The 27,105-nt window shown below is 35.8% G+C and overlaps 1 protein-coding gene across 4 annotated transcripts in view; it reads left to right on the top strand.

The window, feature by feature from the left end:
* SNX29 (sorting nexin 29) overlaps positions 1–27,105 on the top strand; it is a 659,946-nt gene that overhangs the window by 361,580 nt on the left and 271,261 nt on the right. For all 4 annotated transcript variants that reach the window (XM_078152787.1, XM_020978396.2, XM_020978398.2 and 1 more), the window contains one exon: positions 20,083–20,199. In XM_078152787.1, coding sequence (XP_078008913.1) covers positions 20,083–20,199 — 117 coding nt within the window. The remainder of the gene's footprint in view (positions 1–20,082; positions 20,200–27,105) is intronic.

The raw sequence follows: 27,105 nt of genomic DNA, 5'->3' as shown, positions 1-27,105 counted from the left end.
CTTAATTTTATTTTTTTAGATATCATCCCTTAATATTGAACTCACACCTGTGCCCTCTGTCTATATATACTCCTTTTAACTCCTGTAATAATGAGAAAGTTCTTAAGAGTTAACAATTAGCATCTTCCCATGTAAGAATGCCAACAGTTTAACCTGATTAAATCCCTTATGATTTTTCTTTCTTATTTACCTTTTTATGCTTCTCTTAAGTCTTGTATTTGAAAGTCAAATTTTCTATTCAATTCTGGTATTTTCAGCAAGAATGATTGAAAGTCCTCAATTTGATTAAATTTCCATTTTTCCACCTGAAAGACTATAATCAGTTTTGCTGGGTAAGTGATTCTTGGTTGTAATCCTAGCTCCTTTGCCCTCCAGAATATCATATTCTAAGCCCTCTGATCATTTAATATGCAACCTGCTAAGTCTTGTGTTATCTTGACTGTGGCTCCATGATACTAGAATTGTTTCTTCCTGGCTTCTTGCTATATTTTCTCCTTGACCTAGGAGCTCTGGAATTTGGCTATAATATTCTTGGGAGTTTTCCTTTTGGGATCTCTTTCAGGAGGTGATTGGTGGATTCAGTTTGTATCTTACCCTCTGGTTCTAGAATATCAGAGTAGTTTTCCTTGATAATTTCTTGAAATATGATGTCTAGGCTCTTTTTTTGATCATGCCTTTCAGGTAGTCTAGTAATTTTAAAATTATCTCTCCTGGATCTATTTTCCAGGTCAGTTGTTTTTCCAATGAAATAGTCCACATTGTCTTTAATTTTTTCATTCTTTTGGTTTTGTTTTATTGTTTCTTGATTTCTCATAAAATCATTAGCTTCCATTTGCTCCATTCTAATTTTTAAGGAATTATTTTCCTCAATGAGCTTTTGTACCTCCTTTTCCATTTGGCCATTTCTACTTTTAAAGGAGATTTTTTTTCTTCAGTGAATTTTTGTGCCTTTTCTTCCATTTGGCCAATTCTGCTTTCTCAAGTATTCTTCTTTTCATTGGCTTTTTGTACCTCTCTTACCATTTGGCCTAGTTTGTTTTTTAAGATGTTATTTTTTGGGGGCAGCTAGGTGATGTAGTGGATAGAGCACTGGCCCTGTATTCAGGAGGACCTGAGTTCAAATCTGGCATCAGACACGTAACGTTTACTAGCTGTGTGATCCTGGGCAAGTCATTTAACTTGCCTAACCCCCCCCCCCAAAAAAAAAGACATTTTCTTTAGTATTTTTTTGTGTCTCCTTTACCAAACTGTTGACTTGTTTTTCTTGATTTTCTTGCATCATTCTCATTTCGCTTCCGAATATTTCCTCTGCTTCTCTTACTTGACTTTCAAAATCCTTTTTGAGCTCTTCCATGTCCTTACACCAGTTCATATTCTTCTTGGAGGCTTTGGGTGTTGGAGCTTTTGATTTTGTTATTTTCTTCTGAGTGTATGTTTTGATATCCCTTGTCACCATAGTAACTTGCTGTGGTCAGAATATTTTTCTGCTCTTTGCTCGTTTTTCCAGCCTGTTTCTTGACTTTTAACTCTTTGTTAAAGTAGCGCTCTATTTCCAGAGTGGAGGGCTCACTGTCCCAAGCTTCCGGGGTTTTGTGCAGATCTTTACGTTTTTAGTTCTTCCAAGGTGGTATGATCTAAGGAGAGGTTTTTTTTTTTCACCACTCTTATGGTGTCTGCTCTGGCTTGTGAGTGACCACAAGCACTTTTCTTCTGCCCTGGAACTGTGATGACGGTCCCTGCTCTACTGCACCCGCAAGCTCTGATGTGCTAGTGTTCCTCCTTGCCCTGGGATTGACACCTAGGACTGTGACCTGGACCCAAGTGTGGGCAAAGCAACAGAGTCCCGCCTCAGTGCTAGCAGAGAGACCCTTGTAATTTCCTTTTGACCAGTTGTTAAACCTCTTTGCCACCTGTGGGCTGAGAGCTCTGGAAGCAGCAGAAGCTGCTGCTGCTGATTCAGTGGCTTCCAAGGCCTGTTTCTGGTTTGCTGGAGCTGGGGCGGTGTTGGCACAGTCTTTCACTGGATTATGTTCCACTCTCACCCAGGTGCAACAGCCCCTTCCTGCTGACGTTATAAGTTATCTTTGGCTGGAAAATTATTTCCCCCACATTCTTTTGTGGATTCTGTTGTTCGAAGAATTGTTTTATTTAAAAGTTTTGGAGAGAGCTCAGGTGAGTCACTGCCTTTTCTCTGCCATCTTGCCTTTACCACCCTCTAGGATGTCTCTTCTCTGAAGCCTTTCTTGACCTTTGCATCCCACAATGATCCTTAGCTCCTGTCTGATAACGTTTATATCAGCCATTTGCCATTTATTCCTTTATGTCACCTCCTTATGTTCCATTTGAAAGCAACAATTATATCTTTTTTCATATCTTTGTAGCACAGTTGAGATTCAATAAGTACTTGTTGCTTCTAGAACAGTTAACTACGTTATATGCCCTCCTTTGGGCAAGATAGGTCTTTAGGTAGCAGGGTGGTGAAGTGAATAGAGTGCCAGGCTTAGAGTCAGGAAGACGTGAGTTCAAATTCAGCCTCAGACACTAACTAGCTATGTGAACCTGAGCAAGTCACTTAACCTCTGTTTGCATCAGTTTTCTCAGTGTAAAATGGGGATAATAACAGCATCTATTTACAAAAGTTGGTGTAAGGATCAAATAGGATAAGATTTGTAAAGTGCTTAGCACAGTGCTTGGCTTTATAAATGTTTATTCCTTTCTCCTTTCCCTTTTTAGGATATGATAAGGTGGTATTGTTATAAGATTTGAAATGATAGATATGGAAATGCTTCTAATAACTAGCATTTGTATAGTGCTTTAAAGTTTGCAAAGTGTTTTTACAAACATTATCGTATGTAGTCCTCACAACACCCTTGGGAAAGAGGTGCTATTATCCCAATTTTTTAAATGAGGAAACTGAGACAAATGCAGGTTAAGTGACTTACACACAACTAATAAGTGTCTAAGGCAGGATTTGAACTCAGGTCTTCCTGACTTCAGGTCTAGTGCACCATCCCTTGTGCCTCCTCACTTGTATTAAAGATGAAAGCTCTAGATGGGAAGATGGGAAGAAATAGTAACATTGTGTCATTGCAATAATACAGAAGTATCTGTCTGCTAAAGACAAAAAAGTAATGTCTTTCTATTCTCAGCAAATGTTCATTTGCCTAGAATGACCTCAGTGAAGGAATTTGCCAATAATTTAGCAATTTAGCTTCTGTATTTTGCTTCTGCTATTAAGAGGCTATTAGCAGATGGCAGGTAAAGAGATGTGTTATTTTCACTATTAGTCCTAGCTATCCATGACCTTTCTCTGTGGCTTGTCGAGTGCACTGTTTGAAAGGTTAGGTGTCAAAAGAAATGAATTCTCATTTTAGAAAATGGGATGTGTCTGCTTGGTGGAAGAAATTTTTCAGTTATCTAAACTTCTCTTTCATGGAAATATGCCGTTGCTGATTGGACTGGATTGGATGAAAAAACCCAAACTTGTGTAACATGAGCAGACTGTTTTATGTATCACTAATCTCAAGCACAATTCAAGATAGAATGTTATGTGGTAGACTTAGGAGCTATTTTTTAAACATTATGTTTTTACCTGGTTTGCTTACAAGTTTTCACAAAGCTTCCTTTGCCTAGTAGTCAAACCACATACACCATTATCTGTCTACAATACGTCCAGTAAAAAATCTACCTTTCATTACTCCAATAAGCACACTTCACTGACAGTTTGAGAATGCAATTCAGGAAGTATCAGTCCTTGAAGAGAGGGCTCATAAGTCATCATTGTAGTGCCAAGTTCCCTAAGCATAGCAGGCAAATAATAATTCCAATAATTGAAAATTTAATTCTGAATTAAATTGAAACAGTTGAATAATTAAAAAACAAATGTCTGGCTGGTGAAACCTTCAAGCCTCTAGCATCATTTGATTTTTATCCTTTGAGCCTTAGATATGGGTGGACAAGTGACGATCTACCTGGTGGAATCTAGAGCCATTGATTTTTATTTAAACATTTATTCGACATTTTCCAAATTGGTATGCCACAGCTGTGTTAGTATTTTACATCCTCACCTTTTGAGGATGTGTGCTGTAGTGGAAAGGGGACTGGATTTTTAATCAGCAGACCTGAGTTTGAATTCTTGCCTTGCTTCCTATGACTTTGCACAAATCATTTGATATCTCTGAACTGTATTTTTCCTTTCTTTAAAATGAGACCATGATATTTGTGATAACTCCTTCACAGAGTAGTCAGGATCAAATGAGAAAATGTGAAGTATTGGTAACTGTAAAGTCCTATAAAATATTAACTATTACTGCCAAGGTTCTGATGCTACCTCATATATTTGATCAGATCTGGGGGACAATTGGAACCATTCTTTTCTCCTCTGTAGGTATTCTCATCTTCTCTTTGGGGCCTATTTCAAATCAGAATGTAGGCTTTTCTATTTGGTCTCAACTTATACTAGCTGTTATTACTATTATTTCCACCTTCTGATATTGTGTGTTTACTTTATACAAGGGGTTGAATAGCCAGCAGTTGCTAAATCAAACTCAGAATCACAGTAAGATTAGAGGACAGTGGAAGCAACATCTCTCAAACCATCTCTCTTTACAAGGACATGTAGTAATAGTCATTTTTCAAGGGAGAGGCCCACTTTCTGAAAGGACTGGAGATATTCATCAGGTAAATTTTTTGCATTCTAGCCAGTGTCACATTGTGGTCTCTTATTTTCTCCAGCTTTACTGCTCTCACCTAGATAATTTGGTAAAAGTAATTAAATCTGGGGCTATTTTGATGTCCTTTTTTTGGCCTTTGTAATGTTAATGCCAGGGCACTAGTCTTTGTTCTCTCATCTTGTGTAGTAGGGAACATCTTTTAGTGTAATCATGGGGATGATGTTTTTCAGTGGGCCACTAGTGGCAATGTAGTCCTAAATATGGCACTTTTTTTCCATAAGAGATCGCTATCCTGTGTTTAAAGGGTAGGTGGATATTTCTACCAATTTTCCTTAATGGAATGGCAGTAGATGCAGATGCTACTCTTGATTTTGCCATAAACATGTAGTATGACCTTGAACAGGTCATTTCAAATCCTTGAACTTCAGTTCTGTTATTTATAGAATTAAGGCATTAATCTGGGGAATGAATGTTTCATCATCAGTTCTATGGGATCATGATTGTTAATTATTGTTAGCAGTTCGATTTGCTTTTTAGTTTTTTCGTTTACAGTGTTATAGACTTTATCTATTGTTCTGATTCTGCTTACTTTACTTTTTTATTCTTCATGTGAGTTTTCCCATGTCTCTATCAGTTCCTCAAATTTACTTTTCTTGTAGTGCAATAAGATCACATCACATTCTATCATTTGTCCAACCTATCCATCCAGTTGATGGATAACCATTTTGTTTACATTTATTTTTTGCAAGCAAACAAGTGCTGCTTTGAATATATGTATATATGTGCATGTCTCTAGCCTTTTTGGTTTTTATTTCCTTGAGGACCCAGTGATGGCATCACTAGATTAAAACCTATGAACAGCTTGGTTACTTACCTCAAGTATGTCTAAATTTTTTTCACATGTAGACAAGTCCACAACTCTATCAATAGTGTATGCTTGTCTTCCTATAATCCCTCTAACACCATTTTTATCTTGTATAATTTTTTCAGTGATGTGGAAGACTTTCATATGATTGTTGATAATTTGTAATTCTTTTGAAAACAATTATGAAGAAGAAATGAAGCAGTGTCAGATTTTATATTCTTGGGCTCAAAGATCACTGCAAACAGTGACTGCAGCCATGGAATTAAAAGACTCTTGCTCCTTGGAAGGAAAGCTATGGTAAATCTGGACAGCATACTAAAAAGCAGAAACAGTACCTTGCTGAGAAAGGTCTGTATAGTCAAAGCTATGGTTTTTCCAGTAGCAATGTATGGCTGTGAGAGTAGGAATGTAAAGAAAGCTGAGTGCTGCAGAATTGATGCTTTCAGATTATGATGCTGGAAAAGACTTTTGAGGGTCTGTTGGACTGCAAAGAGATTAAAGCAGTCAATACTTAAAGAAATTAATTCATACTAATCATTGGAAGGGCAAACAATAAAGCCAAAGCTTAAATACTTTGGCCACATAATGAGAAGATGGGACTCATTTGAAAAGAAAAGGAGAAGGGACCAGCAGAGGAGAAGTTGGATAGATAGTGGTATGGAATCAGTGAACATGAGCTTGGGTAGACTTCAGGAGATAGTGGAGGAGCCCAACTGAAGAGATGATTTAGTCCTTTTGGATAAAAAAAAACCTGAATCCTAGAGGGGTATGTGATTTGTTCTTGGTCACACCTACTAAGAAGCAGTGCTTTATTTTGATCCCAGATCTCTTGATTCCAAATCCAGTGTTCCTTTGACCATAGTAACTACCTTGGTGGTAGGCAATACTTTATGACTCATACCAGATTTGCAATTGTTACTAAATATTCTGGTTATTAGACCACTAGGAAAGTGAAGTGGGAATATCTACCTGGCAACTTGTATGCCCTCAGAAGAGAAAAGTGTCAGTACTCTAAGGAATCATTTCCATCTGATGCAAAAAAAAAAGAGTCTAATGATAGGTTGGCCTTCTCCCTTAATTTTGTTTGGAATTGAGTTGTCCGACAATGTGCTTATCACTTAACTTTTTGGATATGCATGGAAAGAACATACATTTTTGGGGAAAGTTCATGGAATGTTACATAGGTATAAAGTATAGAGATTTTTAGTAAATAATTCTATTTGGACCTGAAATCAGTTCACATTTTTTTTTTGAGGCTTTGGATGTAACAATTTTGACTTTGTCATCATCTTCTGAGTTTGTGTTTTGATCTTCCCTGTCACCATAGTAACTTTCTGTGGTTAGGTTTTTGTTGTTGTTTGCTCATTTTTCTAGTTTATTTCTTGACTTTTAACTTAATATATTAAAGTCGGACTCAACTACTGGGGTGGATGGGGCATTGTCTCGAGTTGAAGGTTTTTTGTGTAGCTGTTTTCAGAGCTAGTTCTGAGGGTCTGTAAGTTTTCAAGTCTTTCAAGGTGGTATGGTCTAAAGAGAGGTGTTTTAACTACTCTGCTGGCCTGTGCTTTGGTCTGTGAGTGACCACAAGCACTCGTTTTCTGCCCTGGAACTGTGACCAGGGTCCTTGTTTCCCTGCAGCTGCAAGCTCTTGAGTACTAGTGCTCTTTCTTGCCCTAAGACTGCAACCCAGGACTGTGACCCAGATCCTTGTATAGGCAATGCAACAGAGTGCTGCATCCAGTGCCAACAAAGTGGCCCCTCCAATCTCCTTTTGACAAGTTGTCTGACCTCTTTACTGTCTGTGGACTGAGAGCTCCTGAAGCGTAGCCTTCTGTCTTGCTAGGGCTGTGCCTGCGCTGGACTGTGCTCTACTCTCACTCCAGTGTGACAGTCTTGAGCTGGAAAATTGTTTCACCCTACCCTTTTGTGGGTTCTGCCACTCCAGAATTTGTTTTGAAGCATTATTTTAAAGTTGTTTGGAGGTGAATTTGGGAAAGCTTAGTCAAGTCCCTGCCTTTTCTCTACCATCTTGGCTGTGCCTGGAAAGGATTCTAAATACCTTTAACATATGTCACTTAACATAGTGAATATTCCTGTTCACTATATGAAGAAAAAATAATTGATAGGATTTTGAAGCTTTGCTCCTTTGAAGGAAGTACATGAATACTGCCAAAGACATTCCTTAATCCCCTGAAAATGACTTTTCCTGGAGAAAGCTAGTTATTCCAGTCAGAAGAGTGGTATTGGGTCATTATACTTTTAATGTGTACCCCATTCATTTGAGTAGTGGGTCTTGAAGCTAAGATAACATTGTTGGAAGGGACATTTTAAACATGTGTGCCAGTGGAAATAGAATGAATGAGATCAAGTCAAGACATCAAGCATAGTGCTTACTGTGCTTAGCACAGTACTGAGCACTGGGGATACAAAGAAAGGCATCTCTGTGCTTAAGGAGCTCACTATTTAAGGGGGGGAGAGATAATGTAAAACAACAATTATTTACAAACAAATTATGTATCTATATTATAACTATTCATCTGTCTGTCTGTCTGTCCATCTATCTATGATAAATCAGAAATAATCTCAAAGGGAATACACTAGTATTAAGGGGGACTGGGTAGGGTTTGAATGAGGAAGATGAAAATACAGTAGTCAATCCTACTATGTACCAGTCAGTCTATCAGCTAACATTTATTAAGCACCTGCTATGTGCCAGACACCCTGTTTAACTTTTGAAATAAAATGAAAGGCAAAAATCAGTCCCTGCTGTCAGGGAGCTTACAGTCTTATGGCAGAGACAGCATGTGAGCTCTATGTAAGAATAAGATATATACAGAATAAACTGGGAGTAGTCTCAGAGGGAAGGCATCAAGATTAAGAAGAACTGGGGGGAAAAGGTTCTTGCAGAAGGTAGAACTTTAGTTGACATTTGAAAGGAGCCATGGAAGCCAGGAGGCAGAGGTGAGCAGGAAGAAGAGTTCCAGGCATTGAGGACAGCAAGTAAAAATACTCGTAGTTGGGAGATAGTGTCACAATGTGAGAATAGCAAAGGGGTCAGTATCACTGGTTCATAGAGTATGTGTAGGGAAATAAGGTCTAACAAGACTGGAAAGGTAGGAAGAGCCCAGATTATGAAGGACTGGAAAAGCCAAACAGAGGATTTTGTATTTGATCCTACATATAATAGGGGACCACTGGAGTTTATCGAATAGGTGGGTAATATGATTAGATCTCTGTTTTAGGATGATCAATTTGATAGCTGAGTGGAGGAGGAATTGGAGTGGGGAAAGACTTGTGGCAGGGAGACCAATCATCAGGCTATTGCAATAACCTGGGAATGAGGAGATGAGGGTCTGTACTAGGGTAGTGATAGTGTCAGAGGAAAGAAGGGGACATTTACAAGAGACATTAAGAAGGTAGAAATGACAGGACTTAACCATTGATTGTACATTAGCTATGAGAGGGAGTTGAGAATGACATCTGGGTTGAGAGCCTGGATTAGTGGGAGGATGGTGGTACCTTGCATAATAATAGGGAAGTTAGGAAGAGGCTAGTGTCTTGGTGGATAGAGAACAGGTTTAATTTTCTGATTTTAAGATGTCTACAAGACATCCAGGTTGATATGTCTACCAGTTAGTCGGAGATCTGAGACTTAATCTGGAGGTTAGGAAGGAGGGTAGAGCTGGGCATCTAACAAAAGTGAGACAGTCCTTGCCTTAAAGGAACTGATATCCTACTGGAATAACATGTTCAATAACATGTCCATATCCAAAGTATGAAAGTCATTTATAGAAGTAAATTGTTACATAGTCAAAGGTTTCAGTAATTTGTGTAGATTTCCACCATTATTAAAAACGCAGAACATTTAATGTTAAAGATAAAAGGGCCTGGGGGAAACATGGCTACTCCTTATGGCTTCTCAGAACTTCTACTAAAACACACCATATCTAAATATACAGGTCACAGCAATGCAAACTGGATATTCTTTGCCCAAATTTCTAAGACTGATTGTACCATTAATGTAGTATTTTGATGCCAAGTGTTTTGGTAGACCTATGCTTTATACCAGACAAGCAACCTTGACAGGAGTGCCATTTGTTGTGGATGGAGTCCTAGAAATTATCCATGAGTTTTAGGGTACCTCCTTAGGCTATTCACTGTTCCATGCCCTCAATTATGTTTGTATTTCCCTGCCTTTGAAGTCATTGTTCATAAAAGCACTTGTATTGAGTGAATAAAGAACAGTTTGTAGCCATAGTGCTAACCCAAAAATATAGCCGTTTCAGTTCAGTTGTTTCAGTTGTGCTCTGCTCCTTGTGACCCCACTTAAGGTTTTCTTGGCAGAGGTAATAGAGTGGCATGCCATTTCATTCTCCAGCTTATTTTACAGATGAGGAAACTGAGGCAAACAGGGTTAATGGCTTGCCTAGGGTCACACAGCTTGTAAGTGTCTGCGGCCAGATCTGCACTCAGGAAGATGAGTCTTCCTGACTCCAGGCCTGGCCAAGATAGAAAAGTACCAGGTGGCTTTGCTTGGTAATTAAGGATAGAAAGAAGGAAAAAGATTTAAAAGAAAAAAAAAAGAATTTATTGCTACAGATTCTTTTCCTTTGGCTAAAAATGTTTGGCTTTCCCACCAATTCCACCTCCTACCCCCACCCTTAACTAGTAGAATGAGATAGTGTAAACAGAAAACACTATTATTGCAGGGCAACATCTATTTCTACAGAAGCCTGTGTAGGAAAATTCAAGTTAACATTTCTCTTGCCAGCTCCTACCTCAGCACTGTATTTATGAGTTTAGCTAGATTAAAAAAAAAGATAATTCAGAGCATATGGGACACAGGATTCTTTACAGGGCAGCTGTAATATAATACAGTAATTACTACAAAGACATTTCTGACACCTGCCTGCAGCCAGTGCAAACAAGAATGTCAAAAACAGCTGGTGCTTTAAAATTTAGTCTGCATAAGTGTAGGACAAATAAAAAATTCTCTAAGAAAAATGATTTTGGGTGAACAACATTTTTTACTGACTTAATAACAGCCAGTGAGTGCTATGAACTCTACACTATAAGGGGCAAGATCTTACCCCAAGCTTCTAGTCTTTAACAAGATGAAATCCAGTGAATTTACAGACAGCAGGCAAGTAAAACAAAATTTTTTGTTTCATGTTTCTTTCCAGTCCTGCTCAAAGTTCCATCATCTCTTCTTTATTTTCTTCTTTTTCCTTTTCCTTTTCCTTTCTTTTCTAACAATAAAATTGTAGAATTGTAGTTAGTATGTGTACAGTTTGTGTTCTGCTTATCACATTCTATAGCACTGGTGTTAAACTCCTTGTTAATTTAGAAGGCCACAAATTAACATAATCTGTTTAGTATTGTATTTTGATTTATTTAGTTAAACATTGCCCAGTTACATTTTAATCTGGCTCTGGCACATGTCTGGTCCACATCACCTCTTCTATACAAGTTTAATCCTTTTCTTGCATGATTCACGTATATTATATTTATAGCATCCTAGTATTGTGTTGCATTAATTTTTGAAGGGTAGCTGGATGTTGGTATAAAGTGGGGGTTCTTAAATTCCTTTTGGTGTCCTATAGTTCTTTGGTGATACAGTGAAAAGTGTTCTTCTCAGGGTGTTTTTAAATGCATAATATATTAAAAAAGCATAGGATTACAAAGAAAACCAATTGTATTAAAATAGAACTATCAAAATATTTTTTTAAAAGTTCACAGACTCTATGTTAAGAATTTCTGACATAAGATAATTCCTTTGAGGAAAATCTCTCCACCAGTATAGATAGCAACTTGCCCATAGTTTGTAATCTTACAGAGTTGCCTGGGGCCACTGAGAGTTTAAGTGACTTGTCCAGAGTCACACGACAAGTTTAGAGTAACCTAGGTCTTTGTGCTTCTTAGGCCAACTCTATCTACTTTGTCATGCCGCCTCTCTTTATCTATAGATACCACACACACACACACACACACACACACACACACACACACACACACACATTGTTTTTAACATAATGTATTCAGCCATTCTTCAATTTTTGGAAATAAAGGTTGTTTCTCATTTTTTTGATAGTACAGATTGAGCAGCTGGGAATGTTTTTGAATAGGTAAATACTAACAACCCCCCCCCGATTTTTTTGGGGCGAATAGAGTCTTAACAAATGCTTATTTTCCTAGAATGACTTCAGATGAGTAGTGTAGTAGCATTGTGTATCCAGAAAATAAACCCGTGAAGGAAGAATAATGGAACATTTAGGTGAGGATCAGTGAAGGGAAAAATAGAAGCAGCGTTGTCAGCTAGTGATTACCTCATCAAAAGGTGTAATTAGATGAGTTAATGAGGAAGACATCACAAAATGTTCAGTGGTGAAATGAAATGATAATTTCATTTGTTGTAACTCTCTACTTATTTTAATGATAATTTTATCTTCAGAAGTTGCAGATGTGACAAGATTTTCCATTGTGGACATGATTCTGACCAATAAAGAACTGGCCATTGATATACATATATACATAGGTACATACACACAGAGATAATTATGACTTTGGTGTAAATAACTTCTGTCTTAAAATTTGTGAGAGAGAAGGAAAGGAAAGCAGAGTATATAGGCCAACATGTAACCTAGATATTGGGAGAGCAGAATTTAGAAGATTCATATAAATTATAGGTAGGATCTAGTGATATACTATTCTTCAGTTAAAGTCTGCCTGAGAGGGATAAGAACCTCTCAAGGATGAATTTCTGAAGACAGAACCAGAAATTATTCCAACAGTAGAGAAGGAGGGGAACTCTCTAAAATGATCCTTGTGATTGTATAGAAAACTTAATGAATAACTCACAATTTTAAAAGAAATCCGTAGAAGATAAAAGCAGAGTCAGATAACTATGGATTGATACAATTTTAGCTCAGTCACGTAATAATAATATCAAGTGCTGAGGTCTGGAATGAGCAGAGGTTGGTGATGGATGCTAAGGAGAACAAAAAAGGGCTTTTTAGCTAAACTATGGCTTGAAGAAGATTAAACAAGAGGTAGTTTTAGAGAATTAGTTTTAGAGTCTTACAGAATTGCCTAAGGGCAATTCTAGAAGGTAAGGAGCTTGTCTGGAGTCACCTGGCTGGTATATGCCTGAAGCTGAAATCTAGTCCCAGATCTTCCTGCCTCCCAGGCCAGCTGTCCATCTATTTTATATTCCTGCCTCTCATTATTCAAGGTGGATGATGAATAATTATGAGAAGGCTGAACTGCACAATCCTTAATTTACTTCTCTTTTCTCTGAGAAGGAGAATAATTTTGGGACTGGGAAGGATAGAACACAAATGTTTAATACCTCGATGACTTCGTCACCCTACTTGAATAATAACCTATATCCATTGTTGATATTATTGGTCCTATGTTTTTTGAAGAGAACCATTGACATCACGGGTGATGTATTGACTTGTATTTAAGTGAGGCAGGGTTGCACAGTCTTCATTGATATTTAGTAACTAACTGACTTTGCCACCTCTTGGAGGATTAGAGAATACTTCAATAGGGCAACTTCTCTGGTCTTTACAGAAGTGAACAGGGTCTTCATTGTTGTCCAGCAAGCACTGGGACTTAGGAAATAGAATAAGACATAGAGGAAAGCTCTCAGCACATTGTAGAGGTTTCATGTAGATCTATGGCAGATCATGCATGAGAATTACGTAGGATGAGTTGTGATCTACTATGAAGAGACATCCCATGTTTGAGATTGCACTGAAAGTGACCAGTTTGCTTTTAGAATATTGAATCAAGAATCTACAAAATTTGGAATATGGAAAGGTTTCTAAAACAGTTAAGAGGCAACACTTTATATTAAGCTAGAAGAGAACATTTTATTATTGATATTCAAGACAGTTTGGGTTGCATGCTAATACCTATTCTTTTAATAAATATATTTTTTTTCAATTAACCAAAATTTGCCTGCAGAATGTGCATATTCGGTGAAATCATGTGGTACTTGTACTCTTCATCCCTGCTAGTTGCCTTGCTTTTGTTCCTGAAAGGGATCATATCACTGTTGAGTGAAACCAAGAAGAAATGTTTTTGTTATTTTGTATTTTCATTTTTACCAGCAGAGAGAGAGATGTACATGTGCACATAATTATGCATGTATATATGTGTGTATGTGTGGGTATTTGGCTTAGCCAAGGGCGAATGTTGTTATTCTAATGTAATTTTAGAGCTATAAGACATGTACAGATTTTATACTTCAACTCAACTCCTCATTTTGCAGATGAGGAAACTGAGGTCCACAAAAGTAAATTGACTTGCCCTAGGTCACATAGTTACTTAGTGGCATATTCAGGATTAGAACAATAGTATTTTGACTCCCAGTCTCCTGTTCTTACCTATAAGGTATGCTCCTTCCCTGTAAGTACTCTCCTACTACTCACTGTATTTTTGCTTTACCAGTGATCATGATCTCCTTGTGTGGTAGGTAAGGAATGTAAGGCAGACTAAATTTGTGAGGAATCTCAAAGATAAACAGGGATTTTAATATCCTAATCTTGTGCAGCTCTTTAACAAAAAAAGAATCATGATAGAAATAATTTATGGTTTCAGTCTCCTGTTTAAAAGATATTTCTGAGTCTTAAATTTTTATTTCCTTTTACCTTGAAGATATAAAATATTTTTTAAGGATTCCTACTATTGTAGGAATCTATAACAGAAGAATGTGACATATTATATATGGATATGGTACATATATGGGAATATAGGATATTAAAATTCATAGATTTAATGGTCAGTTTAGTTACAGTGCTCCATAAAAGTAAATGTGGCAATTCCATTGGCTATTGGAAATTATTATTACAGAATTGATCAGCTTTTTCTCTGTGAAATGAAAGCATTGTCTGATATGGTCCAGACAGTTTTATAGCCGTAAGAGAGAAACTGAATTTTGGCAGCATAGGATAAACACAGTGAGCTAGGATGTTTCTATGTTTAATGCATTTATGGAAAATGGTTTTAACGCGATTCCTCCCATTGCAAAGTATCAGCTTTGGAAATGGCAGTGAAGTTTATTTAAAGATCCAGTTCTGTGGTGCATATTAGCAGGTATTTAGCAGCAATATTGGCAGTTGTATAATTCCTGCCTGCTATGTGGTAAATTGCCTCACAACCTTTAGTAGGCTCATGAAGGGCTGATGTGGTTTCAATTTGAAAATGTTCACAGAAGTGTTATTAGAGATACTGTGTTTGTTAGAGGCCAAAAGGTTATAAACTATAGCCTTTTAAGTAGAAAAAGAATATGAAAATTGGGCATATTAATTTCAGATCTGTATAAAGAAAAGAATGATTAAATGGTAGTGAATTATTTTTCATTTTCTAATTATATGGTTCTTGCTATCAGGTTCTTGCTTTATCAGTTTTATATCATAGTTGAAGCCTTCTTTTAAAGAAATAAGGACTGTGGAAATAGGGTCATTTTTGGTTGTATGAAGTCCCACAAGTTAATAGAAGAATTGGGATCAGAGCTTAGAACATAATATTAAGTTTGTTGCTTATCCTGAGCTGTAATTCAAGGAAGAAACAGAACTTGTCTCCTATTTTAAATTTCATGTTATGGTAAACAACCTCTTCTAGCCATCATTATTATTTATTAAGAACATAAAGTATAAAAGTAACTTTGAATGGCTGCAGAGAAATATGGTATAGGTCCTGCCCTTAAGGAACTTGACCTATATAGGAGATATGACATTTCATTATAAGGCAGATTATATAACTACTACTTTAATTGTCTAAATTGCACAGTCAAAAACCATTTATTAATGATATCACACATAGGGTCTATAAAAAGAACCATAAGAATTATGTTTAAGTGAGCCTGGTTCCTTCCCTTGAGAAGCTTTCAAATTGAATTCAACAGAAAAAGACAATAGATCATGAAGATGACAACACAAACATTGGAAAAGTACATGACTACATTAAAATATTTATTAGATTAAAATATAACCTGCTGTTATATTGATGTTGAACCATACTATTATTGGCATTCTTATAAATGAAACTAGAAGACATAAATAAATTGCAGCCAAATGGAGTAAGGGTTCATAGGTTCTCCTTGGAGAGGTAAGTACAGGAACTGATAAAATAAATTTCCTCTTGCATTCCAAAGCACGAAGAAACATCATTTCATGGGACACTGATCATCTGGTCTGATAGTGCACACAATGAATGTAAATAAATGGACCACTATGAAAATAATTGCACTTTGTACATTAACATCTGTTATAGAAAATGAAGAAGTAGAAAAACTCTCATGAGGCCATATCATTCATTCTAAACTAAACATATACCTTGATGGTTGATGATTTCAATGCCAGGCTAGGCACAGGGGAAAATTAAGAAATATAAGATGGCAAAAACTTGTAGCTTATTCAAAAGGCTCCTGTTGACATGAATAAATGAACTGTATGTCATAAATACTTCAAGAAGAGAGATGCAACATTTTGGAAATGATGAGGAACTAGAAACTCTATGAAAAATAAAATTGATTGTATTTTAACAGATGTGAAACCTTTGGTTCCAGATATCGGAATCAATTTTGAATCAGTTACCTGTGTTCAGTTACCAGGGGTGGGGGACCTGTCGACTTGAGGCCATATGTGGTCATCTAGGTCCTTAAGTGCAGCCCTTGGACTGAAAGCAAACTTCACAGAACAAATCCCTTTGATAAAAGGATGTGTTCTATAAAACTTGGACTTAGAAGGCTGCACCTGAGGACCTAGAAGGCCACATGTTGTTCCCGACCCCTGAGTTAGATCATGACTTAATTAGCACAAAGATACAAATTAACATCAAATTAGAAGAAAAGATAAAGAAAAGATCATATATTTGGAGCTGAAAATGGACCCCAGCGAAAATAAGCTGCTGATTCCGAAAAATGAGAATTGGGTTAAGGTATAACATTGACTTTGATTATCACTATTTTTTATAAGGTTAGCAGATTTAAGTAACAATTGGTAACCTTTACTTAGTACTTTACTTTCATTATCTCATTTGATCCTCACAATAGTACTTGGAAGAAAGTACTACTACTATAGTTTTTTTTTGGGGGGGTAGGGTTGTCTTTTTTTATTTGGGCCTATGATTTCATTAGTATAACGAATTCCCAGAGTGGGAAGTCCCTTTGCTGATGCAGATCAACAACTCATCTAGAGCAAAATGAAATTGATAGAACTTTCCACAGTGATAATTTCTCATCATTGAAGATAGTTGAATCATTAAATTTGAAATCTGGCACTTCAATACGATATGAGAAAATTGAAATGGCACTAAAAAAAGTGAAACTGGAAAAGTGACTATACTCAAGCAAGTATAAGCAGAAAAGGTCCCTGCACCACTATTTTCAAAATACAGGTATCGATTTTCAGGATAGTGCTAAGAAGGGAAGACACCAAATAATTGGAAAAGATCTTAGATGGTGACATTAATGTGCAAAAGGGATATTGTGCGGTAGTAAATAATGACCCATATGATTATTTTCTCATATCTTTAAAATCATGTCTTTGAGAATGATCTGTATATGAAAGTCAGGCTTTCAGAGATGCTTTTTAAAAATGGACATATTGCGTTTCAATATAACAACAAGCACCCAAGCAAACTTGCATACAAAGTTACATTTCCTCTGGCTTGTTAATTCATTGTCATCTGGAAAGGTTTTAGCCTTTAACTTTGAAAGGGCAGAACTAATATTGACCATTGTATTTGATCAAAGTTTTGTTACTTCTCAATAATTATTGTATTGTCTGTTTTAGTTGTTGTGTATAAGGTTCTTTTGGCCGTATTTTTTTCCTCCATTATTTCATATGGGTCCTCCAATTTTTTATTCCAAATTCTTCATATTCTTCATCCATTGTGATTTACTAGTATCTCATCCTATTAAATACAGTTCATTCCTAATTATTGGGCAAGTGTTTTATCTCCAACTCTTTGTTATAACAAATACTGTTACCGTGAACATTTTTGTATATGTAGATTATTTTTCTTGCTGTTTACAACCCCCCTGGAGAGTGGAATCTCTAGGCCAAGAATATGAAAAAATTAGTAACTTTTCTTGTATAATTCCAGATTGTTTCCCAGTTCAGTTGAACCAATTTGTAGTTCCAACAGCAGAGAATTAGTATGTCTTTATTCCCATAGCCCAACAATGAATTATCTCATGTTTTCCTTTTTTTTTCTCTAACTTTATGATGTGAAGTAGTACTAGATTGCAGAAGTAATTTTCTTAAGGATACTCTCATCTTTAGTCATACAGTTGACTAACAATATCATACCATGTTTATTGGTTACTGATTACAAAAGCAATATTGTAACATGCAGCCTTAAATGTTCTTCTCCAGCAAGGTGCCTCCTGTGCATATATTATAGAGAGATTATAAAAAATTGATGTATAGCAAATATGCACTCAAATACTGAACCAGTACCTATGAAATATTAAAGGGAATAGATGATTATCCAATAAATGAAACTGAGTATGAGTGGTTGTACAGGTAGGAGAACCAGGAGAGAGCATGGTCTCAAAACCCAGAACAGCAGGAGGTAGGGAGGAGATTGGTTAACTGAGTCAAAAATGGTGTGAAGTCGAGTAAAATGAGGACTAAGAAGAAGCTGTTAAACTTGGGAATTAAGGATTTTTTTGGGCAATTTTGTAGAGAACAGTTTTGAGGGAGTTGTGGGATTAGGATCTTGATTTAAAGGATTTGAAAAGAAATTAATAGGCAAGGTCCTCAGATAGCTTTTTATAGAGTTTGAGTGTGAAAGGGATCAAAGAAAAGGATGATTGCTTGAGGGAGTGAGAGAATTGAGTGACTTTTTAAAAAGTATGGTCAGATCTTATTTAGCAGTAGAGGTCTTATAATCGGTAGGGAAAAATAATTTATTAGAATTTGTTTTCTATTTATTTAATGCTATGGACAATGGTTGCTTTTGTCTTATGTATTATCATGATCAAACAGTAACTTCATGCAAATCAATGGGGATACTAAAAGATATAGTTGGGCTAGTTAGGTGGCACAATGGATAGAACTCGGGGCCTGGAATCAGGAAGACCTGAATTCAAATCTAGCTTCAGACACTTTCTAACTGTGTAATCTTGGGCAAGTCACTTAACCTCTATTTGCCTCAGTTTCCCCATCTGTAAAATGGGGATAATAATAGCACCTACCTCCCAGACTTTTTGTGTGGATCAAATGAGGTAATAGCGAAATGCTTAGTATGGTGCCTGACATGTAATAAACACTATATAAATGTTAGTTATTATAGCTATTATATAAAATTATTCTAATCATTAAGGAATCTGGTCCATTTAGGAAATATGGCACAATGACAGATCAAGTTTTAATCAAATAATTTATGTGCTTATTCCCTTTTAGTCTTGTCATTTAAAAAAAATGTCTCAATCTCTTTTCTTATAATTTGTTCCAGTTCAATATAATGGTTACTATGGGACTTAAAGAGTGCTTTATAATAGAAGGGGACCATCCTATTCAATGAAAAGCTAGAAATCTTTCCATGATGTGTTCAAGGAAAGGCTGACATCCAAGACTGAGAGTATGGAGGGGGAGATGGGAACAAGAGGACAATAGGGCAATACCTGGTACCTAATCTGAGGTAGTAGGTAGTAATGGACACTTTCACTGAGCTGCTCTGAAGAACAGGAGGAATATAAGCAAGAATGTCACCAGAGAAGGAGGAAAGAGTCAACTATGGTACTGTAAGATGCCAGCCCTCAGATCTGACACATTGTCATACCAAGCTTTTGCCACTTCTCTAGGTACAGTAGATGAGACTCCTGGTTCCACCACCACCCAACACATAGGAATGGTTCAGGAATGTAGAAGAGAACTAGGGATTTTAGAAAAAGGGAAGGGCTATCACATACCCTTTGGCTAGGAAACTAGAGGTTTGTAGCATGAAAGTTTCTAGGCATAAAAATATCAAAAGTGGAAAGGGTCCTAGGTGGAAGAAGGGGTCACAAGATAACTTATCACCAGAGAAGTTAGGCCCAGAAAGCCAGAGGCTGTTCTGTATTATCACAGTATAACTATCTAAGATTGTAATATGTACTTAAAAGATAGCTTTGAATATACCAGTTTACTTAGCCAAAAAGCAACCATGTTTTTCCTTTGAATTAACTCAACTTTTGTGGAAATTTAACTCTCTGGTTGAATTTTGCAAGAGAAAGAGTGTTAGATTTGGAGTCAGAGGACCTGGGTCTGAATTTTGGCTCTACTAGTTATTGCCAGTATGATCTTAAGTAACTTTACCTCATTTGGCCTCAGTTTCCTTGCTTTAAATCCATAAATCTGTATGTAATCCAGTAGTCCTAAAACTAAAGTCATCATTTGACTTGGAGGTTTGACTTCTTGAGTTTTGTTCCTTGTCAATAGGCATTGTTTCTATCACTGTATTTATAATGCCTAGCGAGATGTCTGGTACATAGAAATGTTTAATAAATACTTGGTGATTGATTGACTGGGGTTGTATATTTTTCAGGTGGCAGAAATGCATGGAGAACTTATCGAGTTCAATGAGCGACTACACCGAGCTCTGATTGCTAAGGAAGCTCTTGTATCCCAGATGAGACAGGAACTCATTGATCTTCGAGGACCAGTAAGTGTTTCATATGTGAAACTCCCAAAGCTTGTGATTAGAATATTTACTGAACTTCAATCCCTTGGTAAGTATAAGTGCAAAGCCTGTGACTCCTTATTTTTGTTGCCATTTTAGTCCTTCTGATTACATCAGGGAAAAAGAATATAGTAGCCACTTATTTCTCTTTCTTATGTCTGGTACTTTTTGTGATTAAAAGGTAGCAAGAAGTAATGAATAGAAAGCTGGTCTTGGAGTCAGAAAGAAATGGGTTTAAGTTTTGCCTCTGATAACTACCAGCTGTGTGACTGTGGACAAGTCACTTGACTTCTAAGTTATGGACAAATTACTGATCTTCATTGAAGAAGTTTTGCCACTAGGGTTTCCTTACATTAATGAAATTTTCTTGATGAATTTAGAGAATTTATTATTTACTTATTTTAACAGTAAAAGTAAGTCAACTTTATGTATTTACATTTTAAAGATTAACTTAAACATAGAAAATGTCTAAAATGTCTATAACAGCTTAGTAATTGTTCCCTCTGTGACTTTCTCTTTTTTATCCATTCCCTTCTATATTTGTGCATTTATTATTCTTTTTACAGTTATAGTCAAGAGTATCTCTGCTGTCCACTTGTGCTTTTTTATTTCACATTACTTCCTATTAGTTTCTCCAAATTTCTTTGTATATGCCCTATTTTTATTTTAAACTGTTGTATTACCCAACTTAATTAATAGACCAGGGTCTACTTAGCCATTTATTGACCATTCTGTTATTTCCAAATAATGCTATTATTTCTTTTCATTTTTCATTTTTTTTAGGATAGTCTACTTAGCTTGTTTTCCTCACAATGGAATTATTGGCTCAAAACATGTATTTATTTTTTGACTCATATATTTCCAAATATGGCTTAAAAAAGATTATGGTTAATTTGCAGTTTTACCAAATATGTTTCCGTTTTTCTACAAACTTGCCAGAATTGAGTTTTATGGCCTTTGATTATTTTTGCTGATTCATATGTGTTTTTCTTATGGTGCAATTGAAAATATTTTAAGTGATAGCTTAAATGTGTATGTATACTCTGTTGTAAATTGCTTATTTATAGCCTTTGCCCAGTTAGCTAATGGGGACTAGATATTGCCTTTGAATTTTTTCTTTTATCAATTCTTTATATGTTTAAATATTAATTTTTGTTACTTGCATTTGCCCTAAACTTTCCCTGATTTTTAAATATTAAATATATAGTTATTTGTCATGTAGAACTTTATTTTCATAATCAGATATTTTGTACTTCATCTCTAATGATTTCTCCAATGGGATTAAAAGATAAAAATTTGTTTGCCTTTCACAGTTAATATGTATAAAGTTCATTTTTGTAATATGTTGTAGTTTTTTTCTTTTTTGGTGAATTCTATGACCCACCTATAATTTTCTGTGGTGTGTGGAGAGATCAAAGGTTTTTTTTTTGGATGTATATCTTTCTAGCTTTTTGCCCAATTCTGGCAAACACTTATTTAATAATGAATCATTTGTTCAATGTTTATTTTCTGCTGATTTTTTGAGAACTAATCTTTTTATGTTTGTTATTTTGTTTATTTTTGGAATTTTGTCAATTCCACTGTTTATTTTTTTTTAAATTTTTGCCCAGTACTTGATAGTTTTGATTATAATTGTTTTATTTAGCACTTCAGTTTAAGGAGGGTAATATTTACCGTTGTCAGCTTTTTTTTTTCCTCCTCTCATGTTAATTCTTGATAGTCTTACCTGGTTGTTTTTTCCATGTAAGTTTTGGTACAGTATTATTCAGTTCTGTAAAGAAAATCTTAGTCTTTTGATTGGTATTGGATTAAATTTCTAAATTAATTTAAGGGCTATCATTTTTATAATAGTGCTTTTCTCATCCACCAACCTTGGATATTCTTTAAAAGACTCATCTCAATATCTTTTGTTTTCACATTGCCTTCATTCAGAATATAATCCCCCACTATCCCCAGTGAGCTAGCCTGTATAAAAAATAATTTTTAAAGAGAGGAAAAAAAGTTCAATAAAACTAACCAACATATCAACTAAATCTGATAGCATATGCACTGATCCACATCCGTAGCTCCCCACTCTTCAAAAGAGGGAGAGAGGGAAATTGTCTCTTCTCTTCCTGGGGCCAATCAAGCTTGGTCATAATTTCACTGAGTTCGTTTGGAGTTTTTTGTTCATAAATGTATATCAGTGCAGTTATTTACATCTTCTATTATTTCTGTCAATGTACCTTTATAGTTCTCTTTATTAAAATCATGTGCATGTCTACATAAAGTAATTCCACAGACATTTTTTGCCTTCCGTTATTGGAATTGATTTTTTAAAACAATGCCTTTTCTGATTTTATTGGTATGATCTTGATATGTTGTTCAGTAGTTTCATTTGGGTCTACCTTTTCATGACTGTTAGAAATAGGCTTGACACCAAAAATTTAGTATCAAGAAAATTTATTATAAAGAAAGTCCAGAGGATTTAGACGTTTCTGGCCAGAAGCGGGCTCCACCCCTCTTCAGGAGGGGTGGGCCCTGAGTGTAAGGGCAAGTGTGCTTTTATGCAGTTGAATTCAGCGCGAAACCTCCCAGGCCAGGCCGGGATTGGTCCATCCCTTCCCAGGCCACACCCCTCCTAACATGTTTCCCCTTGATATGCTCAAGTATGTTCCCCCTCCCCTGGTCATACATCCCATGACTCGTTAATGAGGCTCCAATTTTATGCGGGGTGTGTCAGATAATAGTAATGAAGCTCATTAAGCAGGCGCACTAGCACTTTTCAGGTGTCCTCAGGTTGACCCCAACTGGTCTGAGCTGGCTTGACCCTTATCTTGATTTTGGGGTCTTCTTGGGGACAATCCACTTACTTCCTATTGGTCAAGCCCAGCCCACCTACAGTGTACCACTTCCTGGGACCTTTGTTCTTTAAATCTCTGCATTATTCTCTTTCTCTGTGGAAATTTAACCTTTACCTGACTCTCACATGACCCCATTTGAGGTCTTCTTGGAAAAGATACTGGAGTGGTTTGGCATTTCCGTGATACTGAAATTCAAGTGAATTTATTATTTTTAATACTCTAACTTATCTATCAATTGCATTTTTATTTAGACCAGTGGATTTTCTTGTTAAACAACCATGTCAGCTACTAATAATGATATTATGCCTTTTGATTTCCCAATTATTTCCCCTGATGTCTTTTTTCCTTTCTTATTATGGTTGTTAGAATTCTTAATGCTATGGAAATTAGAAGTGATGAAAATATTCCTCCCCCCTTTTTTAACCTATGTTTAGTCAGAACACTTTACCTTGCCATAGAATGTTCTTTAGGATTATGATTTGGGGAGCTAGAGTTAGAAGGGACCTAGAAGCCATGTCTTCTCACACTGTCATTTTCCAGATCAGGAATAGATTCTCAGAAAGGTCAAGTGATTTGCCCAAGGTCATTCACATAAGTAGTAATCTTCTGAGGAAGGTGTTGGGTTTGAAGCATATATTTTGTATTATTTCTATGAAAAAAAATCTCCCTTTTCTATTCTTTTTATGTTTGTGTTGTTTTTTCAATATCATGAATGGATAATGAATCTCTTTGTGCCTCAGGCAACTCTTTAAGGCTTATTCAAGATAGTTATCTACTTTAGAAGAAGGAGTTTACTTACTGGGAGTTCATTTCACTGATACATGTCATATTTGCATATAATAATTATAATACTAATACTGAACCATACTTTATCACTTTGCCTCCCTGATTTATGTCCTGCTTAAGCATGATTATATATATATATATATATGTATGCATGTATAGTTATGGGTATGTATGTATATATGTATGTATATGTGTGTGTGCATGTATAAATTTTAGAGTTTTTGTGTTTGTATTTATTAATGAGATCAGCCTATAGTTTCTTTGTATTATGTGTATCGGATTTTTTTGAATCTGTGCCATAGTTCTCTAATAATTGTAATTGGATAGCATTCCATGTTTCACTTTTTTTTACAAGCAGTGTAGTATCAGAATTGTTTTGTTCTTTGAACATTTGAAAACATCCATAAATCCATTTTTTTGCTAGGTAATTTATTGTTGACTTTTCTTTTTTTCTGATGATGGGCTATTTAAGTTCCTTATTTCCTATTTCTTGTCATTATTTTTGGTAATTTACATGTGTTCAATCATTTCATTTAAGTTGTAAAATTTTTTTAGGACAAAGGTGTGTATTTGACTTTCATAATTGTTGTAAATATTCCCTTTTTCATGTCTAATTTTGGTGATTTATTTTCTTTTTCTAGTTTTAAATTAAATTTACTAATGCTTTATTAGTTTCATTGCTCTTTAAAAAGCCTAGCTTTTGATTTTACTTGTTAATTCATTTGAGGTTTTAACATTTTCTGTTCCATTTATTTCCACTCTGACCTTCATTTTTTCTACTTTCATTTAGACTTGTACTTTGTTCTTTTCACAGGGTTCTGTTTTTTTCCTCTTTGCTGTAGATACTTGTGCTCTAAATTTGGCATTAAGAACTGCTTTGAGTGCATAGAATACATTTTGTTAAATGTTATTCATAGTATTATATTTCAAATATCCTGGTATTGTTTTTAATTTCCTCATTAGCTTAGTTGATAATTTGCTAAATAGCTCCTAGTTGCTATTTAATTTTTTCTTACCATGTAGCATTATATGTTTTACTTAAGTTATTTATTTTTAATTTTACTGAGCTCTGCTGTAAATGTTTTATAATGTATAATTTCTTGCTTTTTTAATTTGTCCAAATATAGTCAATTTTTTTGTGAAAATTCTTTGTTCACTAAAAAATATGTTCTCTGCTTCTCCCATTTACTTTTCTTCATATATGTTATTTTCAGTTTAATAAATATGTAATTATTATATCTGACTTCTTTGTTAATCCCTTTATTTCAATACTTCAAAAAAAAATCTGTGGTTTCTTTAGAGCAGATATTCTCTCCACCAATCCAGATTACAGACTTGTTACATATTAGAAGATGGTTTTATGTGGCTCTCTGGCCAAAGAAATTAATCACCTAATGGCCAATCTTCTGGTGGTAAGCTGCTCTATTTCCTACTCATTCTTCTGTGCTACCGACTACTTCCAACCCAACACTCCAGGCTTCTGGTTTGGGATCCTTGGCTTCTAATTGGTGAGCATGAACTTGACCTTGACAGGATCTAGATCAGTCAAACTACATCCACCTTGGGCCTGTCTTTAATTCTTTCCCTCCATCTAGTAGTATTCTTGCTGTGTCTTGGGTTTCTGATGGTGACTACTTACAATATCTAGACCAGATCCAGATTCACCAGCTAGCCATCTCTCCATCATCCTTTTTCCGATCCCCTTTCCAACTCTGGCTGTAAACATAGTAATCAAATCAGTATTACCAAGATACCTTTTCCTGGCCACCACCTCTTTATATGTATTATCTTCCCCTCTTGGGATGTAAGCTCCTTTGAATGAACAGTTCACAATTGAATTGCAAACTATTAGAAAGAATGTTTTAAATTACTGATAATAAATTTAAATCAAAACAAGCCTGAGGTTTGACTAACAAAGTTAAGAGATGAAAAAGATGGGAATAGTCAATGTTGGAGGGGTTGTGGAAAAACCCTAACCCCTCCCCTCCCCTCCCCTCCCATCTTCTCTCCTCTCCTCTTTTTCATATGAGGAAAGTGACTTGTGATTTCATTGGCATTGGGAGCCTCCCTGTGAAGAACATCCTTCTATCAATGCACCTTGGCACCTGCTGTGAAACTCGTGGTCTTAGAGAGTTGTCTAACATCTCTGCTATTCTTTAATAAATATAATAACAGATTGAAAATATCTTACTGTCTTTGTTGAGAGAAATTCTTCTTGATTTGTAGTCACCTTTTAAATGGTGGACTTTAGTAAATATTTGTGTGAAATCTTGTTTTTCTTCTTTTTTCAAATAAAGTGTTCATATATGTGTGATATCCATGTTAAGATCTAATCGTGTGCTTTTGTGACAGCTATATTTTTCACCAACTTAGCTATTTTTTTGTATATTTAAATGGTACTTTGATACAACTTTCTTATGCTTCATCAGCAGTTTAAGAATCCTTTCTTTGTTTTTGTCTTTTTGAAACTTAATTACATGTCTTAGAGACATGAATTTTGGATTTCTTGGTCATAGGGAAATATGATTTTCCCCTAGCTGTTAATTTCTTATTTATTCTGAGATTTTTTTTCTATCTCTTTTAGCTGTACCTCCAAATTGACCACCATATCACTTAAAAAAGACAATCAAGTTTTCATAGGGATTGTGATCAGTTTCTTCAAGGAAATAGTCTAGTTTTATTTTTTTCTAGAGTCCCAGTTAACCTGTTTGACTTTATGACTCTTAGAAGTATTTTACTTTATTACTATATTGTCATTCATCATTTATTTAGCTTTGTGACATTTTGTACCTGTTCTTTAATTTTATTCTCTGCTACTTCATTACTGATGAAACGCAAAGTGTGCGTGGCAGGGTCGTCTTAAAAGAATTCACTCAGGCTGTGTTCAAATCAACTAATGGCATTTATTCCAGATAACACACCAAGTAGGCTCCTCTTTAAGGAAAGTTGGGCTTTAAGAGAGGCCAAAGCTTAAGGGGAGGGACAGTTCCTTAAGGGAGACAGTCCCGCTAGCCAGGAGAAGCTGGGGATTCTTTTAGAGGAAAACTGCTGTGGGCAGGGAGATGAGGTAATCAGGAATAGACTGGTGAGGTAACCAGGACACATAAGCAAGGGGGTGGAATCTCAGTTTTGTAAGTATCTAGGCACATCATTGTTCCTTTGCTCAGCCCATTTGCCCAGGGCAGAGGGGCCTTTGTTAGTTTAGATATTATAGACCAGCCTACTTGAATCTCATTATCTCCTAAAGTGGCTGTAAGTG

Source organism: Phascolarctos cinereus, unplaced genomic scaffold, assembly GCF_003287225.1.
Source record: "Phascolarctos cinereus isolate Bilbo 61053 unplaced genomic scaffold, phaCin_HiC Scaffold_4;HRSCAF=312, whole genome shotgun sequence".
In the NCBI taxonomy this organism is placed as follows: domain Eukaryota; kingdom Metazoa; phylum Chordata; class Mammalia; order Diprotodontia; family Phascolarctidae; genus Phascolarctos; species Phascolarctos cinereus.
Note: the sequence above shows the minus strand (reverse complement) of the source record. Positions and strands in the feature narration are given on the sequence as shown.